At 48.9% G+C, this 19,975-nt stretch overlaps 1 protein-coding gene across 3 annotated transcripts in view; it reads right to left on the bottom strand.

Annotated features, from left to right (window-relative positions):
* UBASH3A (ubiquitin associated and SH3 domain containing A) overlaps nucleotides 1–19,975 on the bottom strand; it is a 37,526-nt gene that overhangs the window by 16,372 nt on the left and 1,179 nt on the right. For all 3 annotated transcript variants that reach the window (XR_006270520.1, XM_043474484.1, XM_043474483.1), the window contains exons 2-6: nucleotides 18,657–18,710; nucleotides 14,108–14,294; nucleotides 11,474–11,672; nucleotides 6,594–6,763; nucleotides 5,084–5,292 (exon numbers count right to left, since the gene is read on the bottom strand). Coding sequence is in view for 2 of the 3 variants with exons in the window: in XM_043474484.1 (XP_043330419.1) it covers nucleotides 5,084–5,292; nucleotides 6,594–6,763; nucleotides 11,474–11,672; nucleotides 14,108–14,294; nucleotides 18,657–18,710 (819 nt within the window). In the remaining variant the exon portion in view is untranslated. The remainder of the gene's footprint in view (nucleotides 1–5,083; nucleotides 5,293–6,593; nucleotides 6,764–11,473; nucleotides 11,673–14,107; nucleotides 14,295–18,656; nucleotides 18,711–19,975) is intronic.

Here is a 19,975-nt window from a genome sequence, read left to right as displayed (position 1 = left end):
AGGGAAACAGGATAAAAAGAGAACTTGTGCTTGATTTTGTTTTCAAGATGACAGCATCTTTGTCTGCTGGTGGGAGCCATTGGGGAGGGTCTCATGAGGACAGGTGATGCTGGTACAATGCCCTTGGAGGATGCAGGATGCCCAGGAGGTGTGGAATAAAACACTACAAATGGGCACCCTCAGCTAGGAGTTGGGACCGAGCATCACAGTGTGACGAGGGCAGAAGGGTGAGTGGCCCAGAGGCTGCAGGTGACCAGAGTGGGGGACATTCTCCCCAAGTTCACCTCTCATAGCGGACAGGAGTGAAGAATGCAGTAGGTGGCCCATGGACTAGATGAAAAAGTCAGACACAAAGCAACTGGTACACAGAGTGTCTGGGATTTATGGTGGGCGAGAAGGAGGCAGACAGTCCTCTCAAGTGATTGACCGGTGAGGGAGCATCGTCTTTATTACTATTTACTTTCTGTAAAGCATTATCACCTTGCTCTTTAAATTGTAGCTTTGTCTATGGTTTTAACATAGAGAAGGCTTACCATCTGAGCATTTAATAATCATTATTAAAGATGAAGGCTGCAGCCCAGGAGACAGCACCTCGGACAGCCCCGAGAGACTGCTCCAAAGAGGCAGTGCCGTACTTAGTCGTTCAGTGGTGTTGACTCTTTGTGACCCCACAGACTGCAGCATGCCAGGCTCCTCTGTCCATGGGATTCTTCAGGCAAGAATACTGGAGTGGGTTGCCATTTCCTCCTCCAGGGAATCTTACTGACTTAGGGATCGAACTTTTGCATCACGGGTGGCTTCTCACCGTCTGAGCCACTGGGGAAGCCCAAAAGATGGCTCTGTTACATCTCATTTAAGATATGTTCTATTGCTTCTCTGTTTTCAAACTCTACCCAGTCCAGAAATCAGAAATACCATCATTTAAACTGCCTTCTGTTTTTTTTTGCTTCCTATTTAAAAATAATTTTCATTTTCTGTTTAACTCAACTTAGTGTGTGCTATACGATCATACAGAATACCACCTATTTTATACTGATTTATTTTCCTATTTCTGATGCATCCATCAGATAGGAACCCCTAATTACCAGGTCTCCTGCTCTGCCATCTATTCTCTTTCCCTCATCAGTACCGTATTATAGATTTATAACATGCTTTTAATATCTGGTAAGGTAGATGTCTCTTCTCGTCACTTTTGTTTTCCAAAGTGTTCTCAGCTCTTCTCTCCTGTTTATTCCCCCAGATAAATTTTTCAAACATTCAGTGAAGTTCCAACAAATGACCCCATTGGGATTGCCCTAGAAGGTACTTCACTAAACCTGGAAATGACTCTGACAGGATTCAACTTGCTCCATCGTAAACCTGGTGTGTCCCTACTTATTCAGCCCATTCGTAAATGTTTTCCTTTCTCTCTGAGAGGCCCCAAGCCCTCCAGTTCTTGTAAGGCTGATGGCTCCCAGGCCTGCATCCTGAGACCCTTACTGGGTCCTGAGCTGGGAGTGGAGCCATTTCTTCTGCATCTCAGGGGCCCACGGGCTTGGTCACCCGCCTTTCATCCTCACAAACGTACGCTCAGAGTTAAAGCATTTCTGAAGTTGTCTGCGAGTTGTACCTTCTCTTTCCATGTCTCTCCTGTCTCGAGCGGTAAATCCTACTAGATGGGTTCAGGTTGAATAGATTTACTTGGCGTGTATTCTTACAGCATTTAGGGCTTTAGCTGGTGGTAAATAGATGAGAACATGATCCCTGTACTCGGACCATTGACGTTTCCCCCTTCAAGCGAACACGCTCTCAGTATTTGTAGAGCCTCACATTGATACAGGAAACCCTGATTGGTTTCCCCTTCCTGAGGGCGAGGTGCCCCCCCCCGCCCCCGACACACACCCTGCTTGTGGCCTGCAGGGCAGGTAGTGAAGCTGCGTTATCTATAAATAACATCTGTGAAGCTTACAGTGAGACAGAAAAATTGAATTTTTTTTTTTGGCTAATCTGTCAAATGAAATACACCCTAGATTATGAAGGGGATCCTGGCAATGAGAAGAAAAAGGAAAGAATGTAGCAATTCGATATTTTTCTTTTTGTCTTAAACCTCAGAAACCTACTTAATGCTTAACTTACACCATAGAGATAGATGCGTTTAAATGCCCCCTGACTTTTACCAGGGGCATAGCTGCCATTTGTGGGTTGTGTGGACTGTGTCCCAGCGTGTCTTCCAGAGAGTGCCAGAGTGAGGAACCACAGGCGAGGTGGCTTAAAGGACAGATATTTATTCTCACACAGTCTGGAGCTTGAGAGTCCAAGACCGAGGTGTGGTCAAGGCTGGTTCCCCCGAGGCCTGTCTCCTGGGCGTGTGCGTGGCCATCCTCTTCCTGTGTCCAAGTGCGATCGTCCTTCTCAGCGTGTTTGTGTCCTCATCTCTTACTCTTCATATAAGGACACCAGTCAGATGGATCAGGGCTCATCCTTGAGATCTCCTTCTACCTCAGTCACCTCTTTAAAGAACTTCCCTGGTGACTGAGACGGTAAAACGTCTGCCTACAATGTGGGAGACCCGGGTTCGATCTCTGGGTCGGGAAGATCCCCTGGAGAAGGAAATGGCAACCCACTCCAGTAGTCTTGCCTGGAAAATCCCATGGACGGAGGAGCCTGGTAGGCTACAGTCCATGAGGTCAATAAGAGTCAGATACGACTGAGTGACTTCACTTTTTCACCACTTTAAAGACTCATCTCCAAATATAGTCACATTGTGAGGTGCTGGGGCTTAGGATGTCAACATAAGAATTTGGGGGACCCAGCGCAGCCCATGACAACACCTTTATAACTTCTGAGCTACTTGCCACCAACTTGCTCTGTGGTTTTGGAAACTTACGGGCGTGTATTGCTTCCAGGTTGGGACTCTTATCCTGGCTCAGAGAGGATGTGTTCTCTGAGCTCTAATATTCCCAGCTCCTTGTTTGACGGTTATACTACATCCCCCTTCTCTGTGGAGGGCTGGAAACTGCTGTGATTCATGTATGAACTCCATCGTCATCATGCTGGTGGCCTCTGGTCTTTTTCTTCAAAGTAATGGGCAAAGTAATGGTCATTTTGTTGCCAAGTGAATCCAGAGACCCTGAACTACTGGCACAAGGACTGAATTATCATACTGAAGATGGGTCACTGGTGCAGGAAAACTTTTCCTGCTTGGATTGCATGTGTCAAATGTGAATTCTGCACTGACACTTTTCAAGATATTTATCCACTGTCTGAACAACAGTGTGTCTGCCCATAGCCAAGGTAGCCTTGGGACAATGTCACTGAACTGCAATTTCTTAATTTCTGCTTAAGCAATTAGTGATGTGTCCTGACATTCTGGGGCTGGTTTCTGATTAAAAAGCTCTGAATGTTTAATACAGTACACTTTTGGCTGTTTTAAAAGACATAGCCAGGACACCTGAGTCTGACAGCAGAGCTGGGTCTGCCTTTCTGAGCCATAATCACAGGCCACTGTTTGCCATGCATCTTCTTCCCCTGCATGAATGGGGCGCTTCCAAAACACAGTCGTCAGATACCCACAGCCCAACTCAGCATTCAGTTTTCCCTTCTTTTGCTGTGATTCTTGTTAATAGTTATTCATTTCTATAGGAAACTTGCTTCTAGAAGGAGTAGTCCCAGAAATGTCCAGCCTAAAAGCTGGAATGGTTATTTTGGTGGCAGGTGACTGACAGATGAACTGTAAGATGTAAAATGTAACAACCGCAAACTCATTTTCTATAGAGTCTTTGCAGCATAGTTCTAGCAACATCCAGCTTGCCAGTTGCCTGGTGCCAGTGAAGCTCTTTTGTCCTGAGCAAGGACTGGAGGACTTGCTAAAGGACAGGAGCCAGACGGAAGCCCGTCCCTCCTGGGCCTCAGATGGTCAGTTAGGGTGGAACCAGCATCTTCTGCCTGTTACTCCTTAAATGGGCTGACTGAACTGGTTCTACAAGGAACCAAGTGCTTCCTTAATTGCATGATGAATTGGCCCCTCCAGCTCCCTGGGCCCAAGTATTCTCACCTCTCAGAGAGGATGATGTATCCAATTATCTCTGCAGTCCCTCGTGGTACCAACATGCTGTGATTTTGTTCTGGTTACTGGACCCATTGCCATAGCCACATCCAAAAAATTGTACTTCTCTGGAATGACTGGTGTTCTTGCGCCTGGGATGACTGTGGTGGTTTTGTGGAAGTTGTGTCCAATTCCACGTTGGGTGTGGGAGGGCTTGGAGCCTGAGTCCTACAGCGTGCACGGTGGGCACAAAGCTTGGCCCCAGGCTTGTCTGACTGCTCTCCCTTTGACTCAACTTCCTTATATTCTTTTCTTTAAACTTAAAATTGATTATCTTTTTTAATTTTTTTAATTAATTTTTTGATTATCTTATATTTTGAAGAAGCAATGCATTTCTAAGTTTCAAAAATTTAAAAAATGATGCAGTTGTAGAGACCTAAAAAACCATTCTCCCAATTCCACCTTCAACCCTGCAGTGTAGCACTGTTGGAAGTTTCTAGAGGTTTTCCCTTCCAGGGAACTTTTAGGCATAAATGTGTATTTAAATATATGTGAGTACAGATGATCATGTTTTAATTCATCTGTTCCCCACAATTAGTACTATCCTATGCACATTGTTCTGCAATTTACCTTGTATTTTTTTATATCAGTGTGTAAATACCTCCTCGTGATCATTTTTAAAAACCTCAAGTTTTTTATTGTATGGGCCTATCGTAATTGATTTCAGTGGCTTATTTTTAATTTAATTATCTCTTCCACAGTACTTGCATGCTTCCATAATTTATCAGGTTCGAAATAATAAAGTGTATTTTGTAGTCCTCTGGGGATTATGGTCTCAGAAAAGTTTTATAGAGTAATTGATGTCTTCTGAATGTTTTCAGCGGAAAGCCAAGAATTGGTCAAGACATTTATCAGATGCCTACAGGGATAATGCTGCCAGCATGGAGCAGGCCATTTTCACTGATGGTGGAATGATCTAGAAGCATCCAAGCTTCCAGACAGACACTGTCTGTGACTCCAGGAGAGACACGTGGGCTGCGGGGTGGGGGCAGCACTCACCTGTGTCTCACCCAGGTGTCACACTCGCTGGCTCGCTCCGTGTAATTCTCCGGCAGGAAGCCCCGGCAGCCCGTCCGCTGCGAGATCCCGATCACCCAGCCCTCGCTGGCTTCCTCCTGCTGCGTGGGGTCCACAAAGATGTAGTCCCCGGGGCTGAGCGTCAGCTCATCCACGTTCTGGGGTTTGTACTGGAACAGGACCCGCAGGGTCTGGAAAGGAGGTGGAAGTCTTCAGATTTCGAGTAAGGACGGGTTCTGTGTCTCCAGGACACACCCAAGCCTTCAGCTGGTGACAGTGCAATGTGACCAAAGGATGCACAGACTTCTTGGGAGAGATTCAGAAATGGGTATTGGTATCTACCGGTCATGTCTCTGTCTCTCTCATCTATCTACCAAGGTATCTGTATTTCTGCTCACTCAGTCACGTTCCCCGGTGAAGGAAATGGCAACCCACTCCAGTACTCTTTTCTGGAAAATCCCATGGATGGAGGAGCCTGGTAGTCTACAGTCCATGGGGTCTTGAAGAGTCCGACACGACTGAAGTGACTTAGCAGCAGCAGCAGCAGTCACGTCCCACTCTCTGTGACCCCGTGGATGGTAGCCTGCAAGGCTCCTGCCAGGCTAGAAGGAAATCTAGCCATTTCCTTCTCCGGGGGATCTTCCTGACCCAGGGATCAAACCTGAATCTCCTGCATTGGCAGGCAATCCTTTACCATTAGTGCCACCCATCTATCATCTATGTAACATCTATCAATCATCTATCATCTATATTTCTGTATCTATTATCTATCTATCCATCATCTACTAAACATCTACCTACCTGTCTATCCTCTATCAATTATCTATCTATACCTATCTAATTATCTGTCTACTTACCTACCTACCTATCTCTGTTTACTTATTTCTTATGTGAAAAATCTCAAAGCATAACCAGATGTCACATCCACCCCCATTGGAGTGAGGTTATTTATAGCTTCTCTCATGTGAAGGAACACAGTGGGTTCATTTATACTTGTTCCATGGGTCTGAAAAGGAGTATAACAAAACCTTCTAAACCAATCAATCCCACGGGGAGGAAGTCCTGCACTGAGGCGTCACTGAATCACTAAACAAATTAATAAGCAACATAATGCATTCATAAATCTTTGCAACAGTCCATTTTTAATACCAGTCCCATGGGGAGGGAGTCCTGGACTGAGACTTCACTCAAGTCACTATTTAAACAAATTAATAACCAACATAATATATTCATAAATCTTTGCAACAGTCCACTTTTAATACCAGAAATGTTCCTTTTTTCCCCTCCAAATTTCTGGATGTCTGCAACTCATAAACAAAAGAACGTTAATTCCAAAATGCAGGCAACAAAATGATTTTCAAGAAGGGATTCAAATTCTTCCTTCTACAGAGATACCTCTAGCCAAGGGCTCTTGGGATCAGGGCTCTGTCAGGCAGGCAGCAGCTCACCTGTTCCCAGGGTGGGGGACCCAGTCCAGCCTGGGCTTACCCACCTGATAGTGTACGAAGCGCATGTCCCGGGAGTAGAGCGCGGCCGTCCACTGGCACCTGTGGCCGGGGTTGATGGCTCTGGCCAGCTGCTCCAGCGTCCTCTGGTGGTGAGGGTAGAACTTGTGGGCCAGGGTGAGATGCAGCTGCTTGGTACAAGGCTTCACTGAGCAGTCTGTGAAAGGAGGCACACGGGCACCTTGACCCAGATGGCCGCACTGCACGCCCAGGGCTCCCCGTCCAGGGCGATTATGTGACCAGGGTGGCGGTGCAAATGCCTTTACACAGGGTCCTCCTATCTCTGCCCATCCTCACTCCCGCCCTCTGCACCAGCGCTTTCCCGACGAGGTGAGGACTCGGCCCAGATGGGCCGCTGCATGGAGGTCAGTTTGTGAAGGAGATGGCTGGGAGCATGCACATCTGAGGAAGCAGATGTGCACATCTGAAGGTGAGCAGAGAGAGTAGAAAAACAGGTTTGGGGGATATGCTTGGGGAGGGGGGCAGTCTATCAATTTGCAAGCTAGTTGCTCCAACAACTGATTCAAATCTCCCTTGTCCCCTGGGATGCACATTACTCGGTGGCCTGGATGGGTGGGATCCCAGCCAGATCATGGTTTTTTTTTTCAGTTGCCAAGTCTCTAGAAGAAAACACCTCAGCACCTCTAATATCCGACTGGCTTTGTGAAGCAGGAAGACTTTGGAGAGGCCAGGCCCTGGCCTTTTTGAATGACCTCTGTCCCCAGGGTCCCAGCTTGCCTGGTCCTCATTCCAGGGCCCTCAGGTCAGTGGGCGGTGGTGTCCCAGAAGCAGCCAGGATCTGATTTCAGCCAGGCCACAAAGCAGCTCTGTTCTGGGGAGGCAGTGATCAGTGGAACTGCATAGACTTGGGAATCAGATAGACCTGACTTTAGACTCATCTGTCCCATTTGGCAGGTGACCTTGGGGAGCGTCTTGGTCTGACTCGGCTTCAGTTTCGACAGTGACAACCTGAGGGTGAGGATTGCTGGGCTGTCCTGGGAAACCAGCCTCTTAACCGTAAGGTCCCCCAGAGACGTGCAGTAGATATTAGTTGCGTGCTTGCTTCCATGCTCAGAGGCTTCAGGCGTGTCCGACTGTGTGAACCCTGTGGACTGTAGCCCTCCAGGCCCCTCTTGCCTGGAACTGGAGGAAGCAAGGAGGGACCCTCCCCGAGAGCCTTCAGAGGGGGCGGCCCTCGACGCCTTGGTTTTGGATTTCCAGCTCCAGAACCGTGAGAACAAACCTCCATTGTTTTAAGCCACCCAGTGTGTGGTCATTTGTGACATCAGCCCAGGAAACTGACAAAGTCCCCGAACCAGTGAGTGTTACAGCCAGCCCTGGAGTCCAGCCCTCTCCTGCTCCACCTGGGTTCTCCAGGCAAGAATACTGGAGTCGGTTGCCCTGCCCTCCTCCAGGGGATCTTCCAGGGATCGAACCTGCGTCTCTTAGCGACTCCTGCATTGGCAAGCGGGTTCTTCACCACTAGTGCCACCTGGGAAGCCCAGATATTAGTTACCCATGGGCAACGCTGAGCCCCACACAAGGACCTGTCCTCAACCGAGCAATGTCAATGACGCACTTCCTGGAGCCCAGACTTGGCGGCCCCACCAACGTCTTTATCCTCTGTCTGAGCTTTTGGTAGCAAAGGAGAAACCGCTGAGGTCTCCATGCCCCAAGCTGCGGGGGTTGAGGCGCCCGAAATAAGAGAGTGTGTGGGCGGCAGGGAAATTCCTTTTCTCAGGTGTTCCAACTGCGGTGGGGAGGGCTGTCTTGCCGGGGGTGAGTCAGCACGGCCTGGGAAGGGCCCACCACAGTAGTCATCTGAGAGATCACCGAGTCACCGGCCTTCTGAATGGGCACTTGTGTATCTTCCCACCATGGTCCATGCCCCTGAGGACTGTGCACTGGGCAGGGACATACGTGCTGGCAAGGCCTCCCGGAGCTGTGACTGACCCCTCCCGACCCAACAGGGTCAGGCCCAGGGCGGCGGCCATGGAGGGCAGGGCAGAACCAGCTCAGGGTTGGGTGATGGACAGGGGGTCAACACCAGCTCTCGCAGGATGTGGGGCCGGTTAGCAGGAGACCCAGGTGGAGCAGGAGAGGGCTGGACTCCAGGGCTGGCTGTAACACTCACTGGCTCGGGGACTTTGTCAGTTTCCTGGGCTGATGTCACAGATGACCACACACTGGGTGGCTTAAAACAATGGAGATTTGTTCTCACGGTTCTGGAGCTGGAAATCCAAAGCCAAGGCGTCGAGGGCCGCCCCCTCTGAAGGCTCTCGGGGAGGGTCCCTCCTTGCTTTCTCCAGCTCCTTGGCTCGTTGCCGCGTCACTTCAGTGCCTGGCCTCTCCTCTCTGTGTCCCTGTGTTTTCTCGTCTCACAGGGACACTGGTCACTGGACTTAGGGCCTGTCCTACACTACTGTGACCTCAATGACTTACATCTACCAAGACCCTATTTCCAAAGAAAGTCCTTTTCAGAGGTTTTGGGAGATGTGAATTCTAGGGGACACTTTTCAACTCACTATAGTGACCTCAGGCGGGTCACAGCCCTTCACGGCCCTTGGTCACTCTGCTTTTAAAATGAGTGGCCATTGAGAGTCACTTTTGGTCGGGGGCAGAGGGTTGTGAAAGTAAGTGAGGCACTGGTTCTGTGTGAAGGCTAGCAGCTGACGCATTGCATCCTGACAAGAGCCAAATCATCCTTTTAGAGACAAGGGGACTCCAGAGTCATCATCTGAACTCAGGTTTGCATAAAGGAGACCACTCCTCACAAATGGCAACTCGCTCCAGTATTCTTGTCTAGAAAACCCCATGGACAGCGAAGCCTGGTGGGCTACAGTCCATGGGGTCGCAAAGAGTCAGACATGACTGAGCAACTGAGGACTCCTCAAAGACATGGATAAGTTTATAACTATCTGGAAAATATGATCCCAGACTCATCAAGCCAGGCTCCGGGTGGAAATCTGGGATGGATGAAACTATTCATGTGGCCAGGATAGAAGTTCATACCCATCTTGGGGGCAGAAGGGGGTCCTCCCATCAGGGCGCCATGATCTCTCCGAGTCTCATACACAGCAAACTCAGCAGTGCCAAGACCTCTGTGTTCTAGGACCACTAGGACGTTCCCAGACAGGTTGCAGTGTTTGAAGGGTGGGCCCAGTCATTCAAAGAGAAAGACGACTCAAGGGTCAGGGGACACGATTCAGGGTCACATCACCAACCAGGAATGAGGGAAAATTCACACCTGAGGTCAAGTCCAGAACACTTCCCACTATACCCCAGCTGAAGCCCCAGTCCCCAGACCAGGGCTACTGGTTGAGAAAAGGGAATTTGGCTGATTCTCAAAGTGAGTCTAGGCATTGCACCTCCCCCCCACCCCCCTACCAAGAGGCCAAGGAGACTAGACTATGCTCATACCTAAAAAATTTAAAGAAATCAACTAGAACTTGTGTTTTACACACAGCGCTGGCCCCTTGAGGACAGGTGTCCCAGGTGGGATGTGGGGCTGGGGGAGGTACCCCAGCCTACAATCCCCATCGGCACAATGACCCCCCGGGGCCATTTCCCAGCAGCTGAGTGTTTTGAAAAACCACATCAATGCGACAAGGCTTTTCTCACTTAGAGAAGAGCCCTCTGCTTGCTCGGAGTCTTTCTATTTGCTCACTTTTCTTAAAAATTAATTTTTTTTGGCATATCAGTTCAGTTCAGTTCAGTCACTCAGTCGTGTCCGGCTCTTTGTGACTCCAAAGACTGCAGCACGCCAGGCTTCCCTGTCCTTCACCATCTCCCGAAGTTTGCTCAAACTCATGTCAGTGATGCCATCCAACCATCTCATCCTCTGTCGTCCCCTTCTCCTCCTGCCTTCAATCTTTCCCAGCATTAGGGTCTTTTTCCAATGAGTCAGTTCTTCGCATCAGGTGGCCAAAGTATTGGAGTTTCAGCTTCAGAATCAGTCCCTCCAATGAACACTCAGGACTGATCTCCTTTCGGATGGACTGGTTGGAAAGTCCAGAGTCAGTCAGTTATGCATATACATGTATCCGTCTTTTCAGCTTCTTTTCCCATATAGGTCATTACAGAGTATGGAGTAGAGTTCCCTGAGCTACACTTGTTGTTTAGTTGCTCAGTCATGTCCACCTCTTGTAGTGACTCCACAGACTTTAGCACACCAGGCTCCTCTACCCATAGGATTTCCTAGGCAAGAATACTGGAGTGGGTTGCCACTTCTGCCTCCAGGGAATCTTCCCAACCTTGGGGTTGAGCCTGAATCTCCTGCACTGGCAGACAGATTCTTAACCAGTGAGTCACATGGAAAGTCCCATACTGTACAGCAGGTTCTCACGGGTTACCTATTTATATGGAGCAGTGTGTGTATGTCAATCCCCATCACCCGGTTCATCCCTTCCCCTTCTCGGTAACCATACATTTGTTTTCTACATCTGTGACTCTATTTCTGCTTTGTAAATATGGTCATTTGTGCCTTTGTTTTTTTTTAAGATTCCACAGATCAGCGATATCATATGGTGGTTGTCTTTCTCTGTCTAACTTACTTTACTTAGGTTTCTGAAGGGCATTCTGGCTTTTTATGGAGATTCTAGGTAATTATTAAGCCTCAGGCTAAAGCTAAGTAGTAGCTGTTGGCCATAAAGGGCCAGGTGAGGGCAGAAGTGACCTGATGATGGGGCAGGCACCCCCATGTCCCGCCACCAGACTAGCCCGCAGGCTGACCATCGCTGCACTGGGGAACAGCCTCACTCTTGCAGCCCTGGGCTCCACCCCTAGCATCCGAGCTCAGCCCCAGGCACAAAGGGACTCTTGTCTGTAAACCGGGGCTCTGCGTGCACCACCGCCCAGGGCTGCCTACCTGCCAAGATGGAGGCTTCTGTGGCGAACATCACAGCAAATTCCCGGATGATGTCTGCGGGGCTGTCATCCACAAAGAAGCCCAGGTAGCTGATGGAAGAATGCAGAACCAGAGGCACGGCCGAGGGGAACGCGCCCAGGGTCCTGTCCCCGGCTCTCTTCAGTGCCTCGTATAGACACTCCACCTTCTGGTCCTCACACTGAGGGACAGAGACAGGACGGTCACCTGTCACCTTAACTGATGAGAACCAGGCAGCCGTGGGAGCCTCCTTTCTGCTCACGACACTGTAACACAATTTACCTGGACCCGGGGTTTGGGATGATGGGTCTGTTCCATAGCTGGTCCCCAGTTCCTTAGGCAATTCGGGTCAGCTCTTATTGGAATGGAATAGCCTCTAAATGCCCAGGCAGGAAACCCTGGGTCCCTTTAACTTCATCCTTCACTCTATCTTGAGTTGACCCAAGCCCCCAATATTGCATGCTGAGCCCCTCTCCCACTCCCGTGGTGCACAGATGTGCTCAGCACTGCATTATTGGCTTCTGGGGGTTCCTGTAGGCTCCACTGAGATAGTCCTGGGGTGCACTGCTCAGAACTTAACCTACTGGGGAAGGTTGTAGCCTATTCCTTGGCTGTTGGCCTTCAGACTGGGCAATGGGCCTCGCACTTGGCCTGTGATTGAGCTGTCCTTGTCTACAAGGGTCTCCTCTGATGTGGTCTTGGCTTATAAGCTCCCTGTCAATCCCCACTGTCACCCACACACCCACTCTCTGACCACACAGCTCCTGGCTCAGTGAGGAAGACTCCATGAGGCTACGGGGGACCCACTCCAACACAGCAGCCCCCATGGGGAGCTGGCTGATCCCTCCTCTCCCCAGCAGCAGGCTCCCCCTGGGTTTCCCATTGCCCTCCTTGCTCTCTGAGCTGTGAACCTTATCACTGTTGTTAACACGCACCCACAGCTCCCCAATAACCAGGAGCTCACTAAATTCACCCCTGCCATATCTCTGCAGCCCTCACAGGCCTGGAAGGCACGGGATATACCCACAGGGCACTCAACTCATAACCGCCACATGGACGAACATTTCTTCACATGTATTTCTTGGCCTCAGTCAAGTAACCTTGGAGCTTGGAGCCACGTTATACACAGAACTGTAGTTGACGCCACCATTTGGTGGCTGTATGTCCTTAGAATCAGACAAAGAGTGAATTCCTGTTACACTCCACTGCTGGAAAAGGACCCTCAGCCTCTAGGGCAGGGTGGGGGAAAGTGGGGCAGCTACCTTGGGAGAAGGGAACTGTGTGTGTGATGTGTGTATGCGTGCATGTGTGCCCATGCCTCAATGGATCCCCAGGTCAGCTCCCTGGGGGTCATGATCAGGCACATCCATTTCTAAGGTCATGTTCAGAGCTGGCTTGGCTGCCACTCCTTTCCCTGATGAGCTCCCAGGACAAGCCACAAAGGAACCTGAGGTCACAAATTCCAGCGATGTCCAAGCAGGGTGATCAACTCACCCAGCTTACCTGGGACTCTCCTGGATTCAACACCTGGGACTCCCTCCCCACCCCATGGCAAATGAGGGTGTTTATCAGGGACTCTGGGAAACACTGCTTCTCCTGGGCATCTTCTGGAAACCGTCCTGCACAGGTTTGCAGCACCCTTTCTGTGCAATGCAGAGGAGCCTGGATCAAAGGACTCCTTGGGCCCCAGTGGGACTCTGAGAGTTTGCTGTCAGCAGAGCCAGGGTGGTGTGCCCTCGCTACATTTTTCTGGTCAAGAGCCCCAGTGGTGTCCTTCCCTCCTCTCATTTTCATGTCTCCCTCTTGTCCTTGAGCAGTCCAGGTCCTTCTTACCTTCCCAGGACACCTGTAGAACTGCCTCTCTGACCTCTTCTGAGTCAGAGAGCTGATCCCCAGGGCAGGAAGAAGTCCTGCATCTGTGACTGGCCAATCTGTTCACTAATTGATCCATCACAGGTTTGTGAAGCCCCCACTCAGGCTGAGACTCTTGCTAGTCTCTTCGGGTACAATAAAATAGTAAGCGAAGCCTCCTCCCTCCCTTGAAGGTTTCAGTCCAGTGAGGGATGCCAAGTTGCATCAGACACACTGCCATGCAACAGGGAAAAAGCCACTAGATAGAGAAACGAAAGGATGGTGGGAGCACAGAGCGCAGCAACGCTTCTAGCTGGGGAGATGTTGCTGTTTAGTCGTTGACTCTTTTACAACCCCATGGGCAGTAGCCCATCAGGCTCTTCTGTCCATGGGATTTTCTAGGCAAGAATACCAGAATGGGTTTCTATTTCCTTCTCCAGGGGATCTTCCCGATCCAGGGATCAAACCTGCATCTCCTACAATGCAGGTGAATTCTTTACCACTGAACCATCAGGGAAGCCTGCTTGGGGAGGTGGGGAAGACTTAAAAAGGGAGAGGATAAATGAGTTGGATTCTGAAGGATGAATAGGAGTTGACCAGATGAAGATGAGGAAGAAAGTAAAGGCTATCTCATGCAAACATCACTGTTGTGGACCACTCTATGAAAACAAACCCCTTAGTTTTGCCCCATCACCACCTAGTTATTACAGGAAATGACTCAGCTGCTATGTTAATGAGAATTAAATGTGCCTCGGGCCAACTCACCGTGAAGAAGTCACAGAGCGTTATGTGAGGAAAGACCTCGTGGGCTCTGTTCTTGGCGCACTGCCGCCTGCTCTCTCTCCAGAAGTCTTGAAGCTTGTCCAGCAGGGGACCCGTGGGGCAGAGGAATAGGGCGTACTCCTGGGGGATGGGGTCGTCCAGAGAAGGGTCATTGCAATGGCAGTGTAGCCTGCAAGAGAGGAAGGGACGCTGTCACCTGGCACTGTGGCCAAACGAGTCTTTCCCCAGGGAGGGCAGAGGGCAGTGCTGACGGTGACTCAGAACAACCGGCCGTGTGTAGAGCACCAGGGTGTCTGGGCCCAGGCAGAACTCACCGAGCACAGGGCTGAGTGTGATCGCAGAGGAGCTGGGCATCCACCCAGGTCTCTGTCTTGTGCTAAGTCACTTCAGTCGTGTCTGACTTTGCAACCTCAAGGACTGTAGCCCCCCAAGCTCCTCTGTCCATGGGATGCTCCAGGCAAGAGTACTGGAGTGGGTTGCCATTTCCTTCTCCAGTGGATCTTCCTGACCCAGGCATAGAACCTGTGTCTCTTATGTCTCCTGCGTTGGCAGGCAGTTTCTTTACCACTAGCGCCACCTGGGAAACCAGGTCTCAGACCCTGGCTAGTCTGTCCCAGGCTAACAATCAAGACAAGGTGAGCAGGTGACCAAAATACTCAAACCCTGGTTTTCTAATGGTCTCTCTGGGTCAGATATCTCCTTAGGGTTGAAGTTTTCTGGGAAAAACCTGCATTTTAATTTTATCTCAGTCTTCAAATTAAGTATAAACATCAAAGCCCCAAAGACCTGGACAGAACTTAGGTAGCTACTCTATTTTCTTCCAGTTCAGAAAGTTATTTCTTTTTCTTTGGCTGCTGCAAGCCTTAGCTGCGGCACGCGGGGTCTTTGGATGCGGCGTGTAGGCATCAGCATTTGTGGCTCGTGGGCTTAGCTGCTTCTAAGCATGTGTGATCGTAGTTCATGCACTCCATTGCAAGGTGGGTTCTTAACCACTGGTCCACCAGGGAAGTCCCAGAAAGTTACTTTAAATACTATGAAAGATGACATGCAGCCCCCAAGTCAGGTTCATCCTCACCAATAATAAAAAATGAATAAAACTGAGGCAACCACGAGATACCACTTTTCTCACTTGTAAAATTAACAGAATGCCTTTCAGAGGATTAAAGCTATGCTTCATTTTGTCAATGGTGCCTGGAGACTGAAGGATGAATTTCTACAACCTTTACATAAAGCAATTTGTCAAGATGTATCAAGAGCATTAAAATACCCCTTCCATTTGAACTAATAAATCCTTTCCAGAAACTTATTCAAGGCAAAAAGTGTAGATAACACTGCATGTATAAAATACTTATTATACCATTATTTATAACAGGAAAGAAGGAAAAAACTACACAAGTGATAATAACTTTATCATGTAGTCACTGGAAATTATAGATTTGGATAATTTTTGATGGCTCAGAAAAGTGCTTGTGATATAATATTAAATTTAGAAGTCAGGGTACAACCACTCTAGAAGACATAAGATACACACAAATACCTTCTTCTTAACAATAAAAAAAACCCCAAGGAGGAAGCTTTGCTCTCTTTATCATAGCTCACTTATCTGCTCTAGAAGAGGAAATCTCAACTCTTAATCTGCTTTGTTTTCTTATAGACATTTAGGTAACAGGTGCATAGATAGCACTTGTGTATATTATTTAAATCATAAGCTATTGTTCAAATTATACTACAACTCACATTTTTTACTCAGCAATGTTTTTGTAATTTCTCCCTGTTGATACACATACATCTGATTAAGTATGTCAGAGTGAACCTTCTAAGGGCCATAAAACAGTCCATACTTCATCCATCCACGCCACTGATGGACAATTCAATTGTTTTCTTCTTTTAAAACTTCATAGCACTGTGATTAAGATCTTTTCACATTCTTTATTTTTTTTGGCTGCTCTCTGAGGGCGCGTGGGATCCTAGTTCGCTAACTAGGGATGGAACCTGCAAACACTGCATTGGAAGCGGAGTCTTAATCACCGGACCAACCACCAGGCAAGTCCCCTGCACATTCTTTTTAGGATCTTTATGTTTCTCCAAGGAATGCACAAAGACATGAACTGCCAGGCAGCATCTACCCACATTTTCAGTGTTGATATTCATCCAAATTACAACCAGGAAAGTGAGAGAGAGACCCCCTTCCCCTCATCCTCACCACCGCTTGAAGCTGCCTTTTGTTGTTAACGGCATCCTAATTTGCACCCCCCTGATTACCAGTGACGTTGGGCCACTCTTGCAGAGTCCAGGGGACTCACGGTCTCCCTAGTCCTTGGCGGGTCTGCTGGTGTGTCTGGCTGAGTCACTATCAGCAGGGACCAACCACGACTTTCACAGCGGTATGTTCGTTTTTTAATTCCAATTTGGCCACTGACTTTAAAATAAACTCAAAATGGATTAAAGATCTAAATGTAAGACCAGAAACTGTAAAACTCCTGGAGGAAAACATAGGCAAAACACTCCCTGACGTAAATCATAGCAGGATCCTCTTATGACCCACCTCCCAGAGCAATGGAAATAAAAGCAAAAATAAACAAATGGGACCTAATGAAACTTAAAAGCTTTTGCACAATGAAGGAAACTATAAGCAAAGTGAAAAGACAACCTTCAGAATGGGAGAAAATAATAGCAAACGAAGCAACTGATAAAGAATTAATCTCAAAAATATGCAATCAACTCCTGCAGCTCAATTCCAGAAAAATAAACGACCCAATCAAAAAATGAGCCAAAAAACTAAACAGACAGTTCTCCAAAGAAGACATACAGATGGCTAACAAACACATGAAAAGATGCTCAACATCACTCATTATCAGAGAAATGCAAATCAAAACCACAATGAAGTACCACCTCACGCTGGTCAGCATGGCTGCTATCGAAAAGTCTACAAACAATAAATGCTGGAGAGGGTGTGGAGAAAAGGGAACCCTCTTACACTGTTGGTGGGAATGCAAACTAGTACAGCCGCTATGGAGAACAGTGTGGAGATTTCTTAAAAAACTGGAAATAGAACTGCCATATGACCCAGCAATCCCACTTCTGGGCATACACGCCGAGGAAACCAGATCTGAAAGAGACACGTGCACCCCAATGTTCATCGCAGCACTGTTTATAATAGCCAGGACATGGAAGCAACCTAGATGTCCCTTGGCAGACGAATGGATAAGAAAGCTATGGTACATACACACAATGGAATATTACTCAGCTATTAAAAAGAATGCATTTGAATCAGTTCTAATGAGGTGGATGAAACTGGAGCCTATTACATAGATCGAAGTTAGAAAGAAAAACACCAATACAGTATATTAATGCATATATATGGAATTTAGAAAGATGGTAACAATGACCTTATATGTGAGACAGCAAAAGAGACACAGATGTAAAGAACAGACTTTTGGACTCTGTGGGAGAAGGCAAGGGTGGGATGATCTGAGAGACTAGCATTGAAACATGTATATTATCATTTGTGAAACAGATCACCAGTCCAGGTTTGATGCATGAGACAGGGTTGTCAAAGCTGATGCACTGGGATGACCCTGAGGGATGGGATGGGGAGGGAGGTGGGAGGATGGGTCAGGATGGGGAATACATGTATACCCATGGCTGATTCATGTCAATGTATGGCAAAAACCACCACAATATTAAATTAGCCTCCAATTAAGATAAATAAAAAAAGAAAAGAAATAGACAATTCAAATAAAATAAAATAAAGTCAGCCTAGTCCAGAGAGTCCTGGGTGTTTCCTTTTTTCCTCTACAGGGGTTGCATTTTTGCCCTTGGCCTAGAGTTTTTGGAGGAGGAGGGGGTTCCTGCTGAAGACACGCTGAGCCCCTGGTGTTCACCATCCTGCTCTGGGGACGGCCCCCCAGCTAGTGGGACCTGGGGTTTCTGTTTGATTTTCTGCAGCTATTCCAGGGTGGAGCACGAGGGGACTTCCCACTGCGGGACAGAATGATGGCATCACGGCACATGAGGGCGGGCCCAAGTTTTAGAGAACAGGGTGTCCTCTTTGATTCCTGGGGCAGGAGAGCAAGGCTTGTAGCAGTGGGCGGCTGGCAGAGCCGCAGAGCCGGAGGCTGGCAGGGCTGCCTGGAACCCTGAGCTCCCTTGCACCTGGCACCCTTAAGGTGCAACGTGCCAAGGCCTGGGGGCTTTCACCACCACCTGCCAGTTCTCCCTCCATCAGAGGTGGAGAGTGGCGACCTTGATTTCACATCAGCAAAAAAGTCTCTTTCTTGTTTATTCAATAAACCACATGAATGTTTTTCTTCATTGACAGTCACATTGGGATCAGATGAGAATTTTAAGAAATCTTAAGAAAGCGTTGTTCAAAGTTTTCTCTCTTTTGTTTTCCGTTCTAGCTGGGGGCTTTTTACTGCTTTCCCTGGGCACCATGGGCTGCATGGAGGTGCCCGCCTGCCCAGGGGATCCTGGGGACCTCCCAGCTCCCCTGCAGAGACCCTACAACACATGCAGGCCCCCCACTCACCAGTTTGACGCCTCCTCTGCCGTCTTCCTTCCAGTGGCTGCCAATGCCTTGAGCCTGCGGGAGGCAGAGCACAAGGAGTTCTCAGAATGCTAACTTTCATTCTTTGGAAAAGGCTGGGGTTGGGGGTGTGTCTCTACAACGCACCGGAGCTTCAGGAGGGACCCCAGGGGGCTGGATGTTGAGACCTCAGAGCGGGATGCAGTGCCCAGGCCTCCACCCTCTGTTGCAGCATCACTGTGGCTTTGGAAACACAGACTGCTTGCATCTCTCCACTCCTACCCATGATCTCCCTTCCCTGGCCCCCACCCCCAGTCCCTGGCATGGAGACCAAGGGTTCGTGTCCTGAGGTTCACCCATGCCTGAATCCCACCTCCCTGACCCTCCCCCATGCACTCTCAGATCTTCAAGGCGTCCGTGCAGGGCCATGTTCCTGGCTTGTACACGTGACTCCCTGACATTTCCCGAGGGGAAATGGCACAGGGTCATCCAGGCTTGGCCCAGGTGTGCTTCCTCCAGGAAGCCCGCCCTGAAGTGCTCAAGAGGGTGCCCGTGCAGCTCTCCTGTGCTTCCCCACCGGACACATGGTCACCTTGCCCTCATCTCAACGGACTTGTGCTGCCCGTCTGCCTGTCCAACCATCTGCGAGCTCCCTGGGCTTAACTGTGTCTTGCTCATCCTTGAAACTGGGATGTGTGTACAGTGAATTGAGTGTAGCCGAAGGGGCCCAAACTAGACAGAATGAAGTTTGATGAAGGCAATTCATCCTCAAAGTTAGCCTGGATATCGCCAGGAACCTGAGATGGCCACTGCCCAGTGGGGCTATTTCAGAGGATGCTGGTGGGGCTGAGGCCACCTGGAGAGGTTAGCAGGAGACTTACCGGGGTGCTCCCACCCACCCCAGGGAGACATTTAAAACATGTTTCTCCACCTCCAACACATAGCGAATGTTTAAACTGGAAGGAATAGGGTTTATTTTGGTCACACCTTGCAGCACATGAGATCTTAGCTCCCCAACCAGGAACTGAACCCACACCCCTTGCATTGGAAGTATGATGCCTTAACCACTGGACCATCAGGTAAGTCCTAAAATTGGAAGGAATTTTCAGTATGCGTCCAACGGCAACTTCAGTCACATAATAAAGTGTGAATTTTACAGGCACCGGGACTGGGGTTCCAGCCCTGCCCCTCCACTAAACTTCCCTTTGTTTCTTCTATGTCCTCGTCTGCACCTGATGGACGGAGCCCAGGATGGTGTCCAGCCTACGGCATGCACCCGCACATGCCTGATCCTGTTCCTGTCTCACACGCCCCGGGTTTAC

This window comes from Cervus canadensis, chromosome 7 (assembly GCF_019320065.1).
Source record: "Cervus canadensis isolate Bull #8, Minnesota chromosome 7, ASM1932006v1, whole genome shotgun sequence".
NCBI classification, from domain to species: domain Eukaryota; kingdom Metazoa; phylum Chordata; class Mammalia; order Artiodactyla; family Cervidae; genus Cervus; species Cervus canadensis.
Note: the sequence above shows the minus strand (reverse complement) of the source record. Positions and strands in the feature narration are given on the sequence as shown.